This window comes from Oncorhynchus tshawytscha, linkage group LG05, assembly GCF_018296145.1.
Source record: "Oncorhynchus tshawytscha isolate Ot180627B linkage group LG05, Otsh_v2.0, whole genome shotgun sequence".
NCBI classification, from domain to species: Eukaryota; Metazoa; Chordata; class Actinopteri; order Salmoniformes; family Salmonidae; genus Oncorhynchus; species Oncorhynchus tshawytscha.
In genome coordinates, this window is record NC_056433.1 from 30788477 (window position 1) to 30795976 (window position 7500).

Here is a 7500-nt window from a genome sequence, read left to right on the forward strand (position 1 = left end):
GCCCTTTACTGAACATTGGATAATCATACTCAAAGTGAGTTAGGAAAGCGGCGTACACGCCTGATTTACTGTATGTGTCTATGTGCTTTGTTGGAAGAGATTTGGCCAGGCTTTGTCGCGCTGACTCATGTGGTTATAGAATGTGGAGGATACGGCAGCTCCTGACAGAGAAGCAGCAACTCAAACTGGGTCATTAACAAAAACGGCTTTAGTTTAGTGAGGTAGAGTAACTTCACCTCATACTGCAGCGGAACTACAGACACATTGGGACAGTAGCACAACGCCTACTCACCGCTTACATACAGTTCCGCTATCGAGACCATACTGCCTCCACTACCAGTTAAACAATACCACTACTGGGCATTTAGTGGTGGCAGCTCAAAATCTACTGTACATCTCGTTTCCCAGGACTCTACGGTCTTAGGTACGCAGGGAATAAACAAACAAATCATTTAGAAAACTATTGGCACCAAATGCTCCACAACAACCTCAAGTTAAGTAAGCCAAGTCAGTCGTCTTGGAACGGTTAGACATGGCAACTACGAAAATAGAAACTGAGATAATCCTACGTCTTAGAACAAATGTGTGTCTGCTTATGACACCCCCCAACAACAACAAACAACTGTTTGACACAGGCAGTGTATATTCACACACAGCCATCGTGTTACTTCTCTGAACACTGTGTCGATATTCTCCGTTCTCCATAGTGTACCGTTGCTAGACACTCATACTGTACATACCTCCTACATGTGGCAGTGGTCAGCCTGGCCGACCTTGTGAACCTGCGGTGGAATCTATATACCCTTCAGCCATTCCCATAGCAACCCCTAGTCTATTCCCATGACACTTGCCCAATGTCCAGGAGGAGAATCATGGAGACAAGATGTGAGGGAGATAGAGCGAGAGAGATAGAGCGAGAGAGAGATAGAATGAGAGAGAGATAGTGCGAGAGAGATAGAGCGAGAGAGTTAGAGATAGAGCGAGAGAGATAGAGCGAAATAGAGATAGAGAGAGAGACAGAGCGAGAGATAGAGCGAGCGAGAGAGCGAGAGAGTGAGCGAGAGAGAGAGAGAGAGAGCGAGAGAGAGAGAGCGAGAGAGAGGTAGAGCGAGAGAGAGCGAGAGAGAGATATATATAGAGAGAGAGAGTGAGAGATAGAGCGAGAGATAGAGCGAGCGAGAGAGCGAGAGAGAGCGAGCGAGAGAGATAGAGCGAGAGAGAGAGCGAGAGAGAGGTAGAGCGAGAGATAGAGCGAGAGAGAGATAGAGATAGATAGAGAGAGAGAGAGTGAGAGAGAGAGATAGACTGCATCTCTGACTGTGAGACCATAGTGGTATAGTACGATGCCGTCTAGATCTACCCAGGATTTTATAAAGCTAGCCAGCTTTAGTTAGCTTCACATTCCAGCTCAGGCTTCATCCATGTTATGAAGGTGGATATAACTGTGTGCATGTCGCACATGGTTAGACGAACGCCTATAACTCTTTATTAAGACGTTGCTGAAACCATCATCCATATTAGTGCCACATTTACCTTTTTGCCGAAATTAAAAATGAAAGAAAGTTATCCTGCAATTTCACGAGGCTATGGTTGGAAATAAGATAGAAGTGTGTCGTCTTTCTTTCATTACGCGGATCGTTAATAGCGTCTCTGGTGCACAGTGGTGTGCTATCAGTGCACAGTCACTTATTTTGAAGACTCGATACAATTATTTTATTAAGTCTTTACTAAATATGTAGTGTGATACGTATTTGAATGTTACAATTTTTAACACGTTTAAGAACATTTAATAAATACAATATTTAATCAGTTGTCTTCCTCAAATATGGTCCGGAGTATGAAGGAGACGATGATGCAGGGAATCTGAATTGATTGGTCCACAAATCGCAGCTCAACCACTTCATTCAGGATAAGTGGATTTAGCCCCGAGTTAGCCTTTCCCGGAGCAGGTTAGTTCTTAATGATTCATTGCCATAGAAATGTACCTGGCTAAAAGGTGAACCACTTTCTTGTCACCAGCTATCCCTCACTGCTCTATCCTGCGTCGTAGTACACCGATCTGCATGAGAAACTGGAGTGGGTTGACTTAAGGTAGGGAATGGAGGAGGACGTGTGAGTGTGTGGTGGAGGTAGAGGGTTAATTCAGTGTAATGCTATTGACCCACGTAAACAAGGACACGCACACATAAACACACAGCCACTACCATACTAGCCACAGCAGGGGCCCTTTCACACACACTTTGGTTTGGCATAGCACCGTGATCAAATCAAATGAAATCACATTGTGTTGGTACACATGCACATATCATTAGCAGATGTTATTGCGGGTGTAGCGAAATGCTTGTGAAAGAATTGCTTAGGAGCTAGAAGCAGAGCCATGTCTGTCGGCGCCATCTTCATATGATGATCGATAGGCGCTGAAGAGAACACTTTGGCAGAGAAATGGCATCTGTGTGTCTGTCTATGGTATGACTGTGTGTGTGTGTGTGTGCGTCTGTCCGTACATATGTGTGTGTCTGTGTAAGGCCTTACTTTGGGCGTGGGGCAGGAGGCGGTGGAGAGGCGCGAGGTGGCCTGGGCACGGGGTGACTCAGAGGGCGTGGTGCTCAGAGAGGCTGTGTCTCTGGGGAGGACCTGGACACCCCTGGAGATGATGCTATCTGGGATCTACACACACCCACACAGAAAGAAAGAACAAGAGACACACACACACACACTCAAATAATGGCCCATTATGACTGTAGAATTTGTATTACATAGCATGCTACACATTAGATAGATATTACATAGCATGCTACACATTAGATAGATATTAGATAGCATGCTACACATTAGATATTAGATAGCATGCTACACATTAGATAGATATTAGATAGCATGCTACACAGATAGCATGCTACACATTAGATAGATATTAGATAGCATGCTACACAGATAGCATGCTACACATTAGATAGATATTAGATAGCATGCTACACAGATAGCATGCTACACATTAGATATTAGATAGCATGCTACACATTAGATATTAGATAGCATGCTACACATCTGACCCTTTAACGTTGACTACCTTCACTATAGCACAGCATCTTGTGCCTCAGTGCTCATTAGAGGCAGTGCATATTTGACCAGGAGAAAATAAATGGCGGCAGTACGCTAACCCAATGTTAACTTTCATGCCTTTCCCTAACCTTAACCTCACAAAAATTACAGCTAAACTTAACCTTAACCTAACCCTCCGTCCTAAAGCAAACCTTAATACATTTGGACCCCCATGCCTAAACTAAACCAGTGGAATAAACACTGTAAACCTTACCAGACAGCTTCTATAGCCAAGAGCCACTGAGACACTTCTAAGTGTGATGTTATTACAGTAATGAATGGACAATGAATGAAACTGGGCAATATGGACGGTATGATATGATTTTCAGGATGATATGAGGATGGATTATAGATCACAGAGATGAATCAGGACGTATCTATATGTAATAGACATGAAGGTGGTTCACCGGACACAGAGTAAGTCTAGTCCTGGACGAAAAAGCAAAGTTAATGGACAATCTTCATTGAAAGTGCTTTTTAGTCCATGACTAGGATTCATCTGTGTCCAGGAAACATGGATTGCATGTAATCTTACCAATGAATGTCCATGACTGGACAATAAGAAAAATGCCAGGATGGAGCCGGGACTTGACCGAAACCTGTTACCATGACATTAGGACCACAGAGCTATAAGTCCACTCTGATGTTGGATGGGACAGGAAAATTAAAATGGACAACTGTCACTTCAATGGACGACACACACACACACACACACACACACACACACACACACACACACACACACACACACACACACACACACACACACACACACACACACACACACACACACATCTGAAAAGCGTTACATGTGTACAGAATGATAATGAGAATGTTGTATGAAATAATAATGATGCCATGGAGGGTGGTGTACTCATAGGAATATACTGTACACACTGTACGTCTCGATTCGCCACCTTTTTCCCCAGTGTGCATTTGTACACTTCCCATCACGGATTCATGGTTGAAACTTCCTCTAGCCAATGCTTACACCAATCCAATGTTTTTAAATCTAGGAGAGGAGTCTTGCGAGTGCACAAAAAAAGTGGAGAATCGGAATGTAGACATTTTGCACATGAAGTTTTGGTCAGATTTCTGCCAGATTCCCGTTCCCTTACCTCCCCATTGGTTACCTTGGCGGCGATGGAGGCGGCGGTGATGTGCGAGGACGAGGAGTCCTCAGTGGACGCCACACCGCTGTCCTTCTTCTCATCGTCCTCCTCCTCACACTGCACACCCTTGTCCTCCGTCTGGCGCCGCGGCGAGCTATTGGGGGGCGGTGAGAGGGGAGGCGGGGGCGAGGGGAGGTCCTCCAGCTCGTCCACTGCCTCCTTCACCTTGACCACGGCGTCCCGGAGCAGGTCAATGGCGTGGGGCAGCGCGGGCAGGATGAACTGGAAACACTCCTATTGGAGGAGAGGTTAGAGGTCAGGAGGAGAGTTAGGAGTTAATACAACAGGTTCATGTTGTGGGACAGCACAGGCAGGATGAACTGGAAGGAGGGGAGAGGGTCTGAGATTAGAGGTCATGGAGAGAGGGGTTAATATAGCTGATCAACAGCATAATAGTAGGGTAACAATATCAAGTCTGTCCTGCCTATGACTCAGACTGCAGGATCATCTCGGCTCTTGTTCATAGAAAGCTAGCAAGCTAAGGTAGTGGGTTGAACTCCTGAAGGGATCACATGCACATATTAAAAATGGATTCACTTGCTTTGGATCAAAGCTTGTGCTAAGTGGTAGTAGTACATATAGTAGGTTGGTAAACTGGGGACTAAGCAAGGACAGTACAGACCAGACCAGACCCAGAACCAGACCCTGACAGATCAGACCCATACCAGAACCAGACCAGATCAGACAGAGATCAGACCAGAACCTGACCAGCACTAGGTTTCCCAAAATTATCGTAGCACTAAAATCATCTTTCGTCCATTTAGTTTCAATGGAGTAAAGATGATCTTACTGCTATGATGCTTTTGGGAAACCCAGCCCTGACCCTGACCCAGATCAGACCAGCCCTGACCCAGATTAGACCAGCCCTGACCCAGATCAGACCAGCCCTGACCCAGATCAGCCCCAGATACAGACCAGATCAGACCCTGACCCAGATCAGACCATCCCCAGATACAGACCAGATCAGACCCCAGACCCAGATCAGACCAGCCCTGACCCAGATCAGACAGGCCCTGACCCTAACCCAGATCAGACCAGCCCCTAATCCAGATCAGACCAGCCCTGACCCTGACCCAGATCAGACCAGCCCCAGATACAGACCAGATCAGACCCTGACCCAGATCAGACCAGCCCTGACTCTGACCCAGATCAGACCAGCCCCAGATACAGACCAGATCCTGACCCAGATCAGATCAGCCCTGACTCTGACCCAGATCAGACCAGCCCAGCCCTGACTCTGACCCAGATACAGACCAGATCCTGACCCAGATCAGACCAGCCCTGACCCTGACCCAGATCAGACCCAGATACAGACTAGATCAGACCCTGACCCAGACCAAAGCCAGACCAGACCAAGACCAGACCCAGACCAAACCAAGATTAGACCAGATCAGACCCAGACCAAAACAAGATCAGACCAGACTGAATCAAACCCAGACCAAACCAAGATCAGACCAGACCAGATCAGACCCAGACCAAACCAAGATTGACCAGACCAGATCAGACCCAGACCCAGACCAGACCCAGACCAGACCTAGACCAGTCTAGACCAGACCCAGACCAGACCCAGACCAATCTAGACCAGACCCAGACCAGGCTTTCTAATGCAGCTACCACTCCTTTCTAACTAACTCCAGAGGAGTTCATTTTTAAAATGTTATTTAACTAGGCAAGTCAGCCAAGAACAAATTCTTATTTACAATGACGACCTACCGAAAGGCAAAATTCCTCCTGCGGGGACAGGGGCTAAAACATGTCAAATAAAATAGGACAAAACACACGTCACGACAACAGAGACACCACAAAACTACATAAAGAGAGACCTAAGACAACAACACAGCATGGCAACAGCACATGACAACACAGCATGGTAGCAACACCACATGACAACAGCATGGTAGCAACACAAAACATGGTACAAACATTATTGGGCACAGACAACAGCACGTAGGGCAAGAAGGTAGGGACAACAATACATCACGCAAAGCAGCCACAACTGTCAGTAAGAGTGTCCATGATTGAGTCTTTGATTGAAGAGATAAAACTGTCCAGTTTGAGTGTTTTTTGCAGCTCGTTCGCTAGCTGCAGTGAATTGAAAAGAGGAGTGACCCAGGGATGTGTGTGCTTTGGGGAGCTTTAACCGAATGTGACTGGCAGAACGGGCGTTGTATGTGGAGGATGAGGGCTGCAGTAGATATCTCAGATAGGGGGGAGTGAGGCTAAGAGGGATTTATAAATAAGCATCAACCAGTGGGTCTTGCGACAGGTATACAGAGATGACCAGTTTACAGAGGAGTATAGAGTGCAGTGAATTGTCTTATAAGGAGCGTTGGTGGCAAATCTGATGGCCGAATGGTAAAGAACATCTAGGCACCCGAGATCACTCTTACCTGACAATCTATAAATGACGTGTCCTTAATCTAGCAAGGGGAGGATGGTCATCTGAATCAGGGTTAGTTTGGCAGCTGGGGTGAAAGAGGAGCGATTACGATAGAGGAAACCAAGTCTAGATTTAACCTTATCTTGCAGCTTTGATATGTGCTGAGAGAAGGACAGTGTACCATCTAACCATACTCCCAAGTACTCTCCCCACAGGTGTGATTACTACCTCTGAGATTTTTGCAAGCTCTAAAATCTCAGAGGTAGTAATCACACCTGTGGGGAGAGGGGCATTCTTTTTTACCAAACCACATGACCCTTGTTTTGGAGGTGTTCAGAGCAAGGTTAAGGGCAAAGAAAGCAAGTTGGACACTAAGAAAGCTTTGTTGTAGAGCGTTTAACATAAAATCCAGGGAGGGGCCAGCTGAGTATAAGACTGTATCATCTGCATATAAATGGATGAGAGAGCTTCCTACTGCCTGAGCTATGTTGTTGATGTAAATTGAGAAGAACGTGGGACCTAGGATCGAGCCTTGGGGTACTCCCTTGGTGACAGGCAGTGGCTGAGACAGCAGATGTTCTGACTTTATACACTGCACTTTGAGGGAGTTAGTTAGCAAACCAGGTCAAAGACCCTTCAGAGACACCAATACTCCTTAGCCGGCCCAGAAGAATGGAATGGTCTACCGTATCAAAAGCCTTGGCCAAGTCAATAAAAATAGCAGCACAACACTGCTCAGAATCAAGGGCAATGGTGACATAATTGAGGACCTTTAAGGTTGCAGTGACACATCCATAACCTGAGTGGAAACCAGATTGCATACCAGAGAGAATACTAAAGACATCA

At 46.1% G+C, this 7500-nt stretch overlaps 1 protein-coding gene across 1 annotated transcript in view; it reads right to left on the bottom strand.

The window, feature by feature from the left end:
• Positions 1-7500, bottom strand: part of LOC112247856 (gephyrin) — a 140883-nt gene that overhangs the window by 62285 nt on the left and 71098 nt on the right. Inside the window, 2 exon segments of the mRNA XM_042321800.1 lie at positions 2533-2667; positions 4236-4508. Coding sequence (XP_042177734.1) covers positions 2533-2667; positions 4236-4508 — 408 coding nt within the window.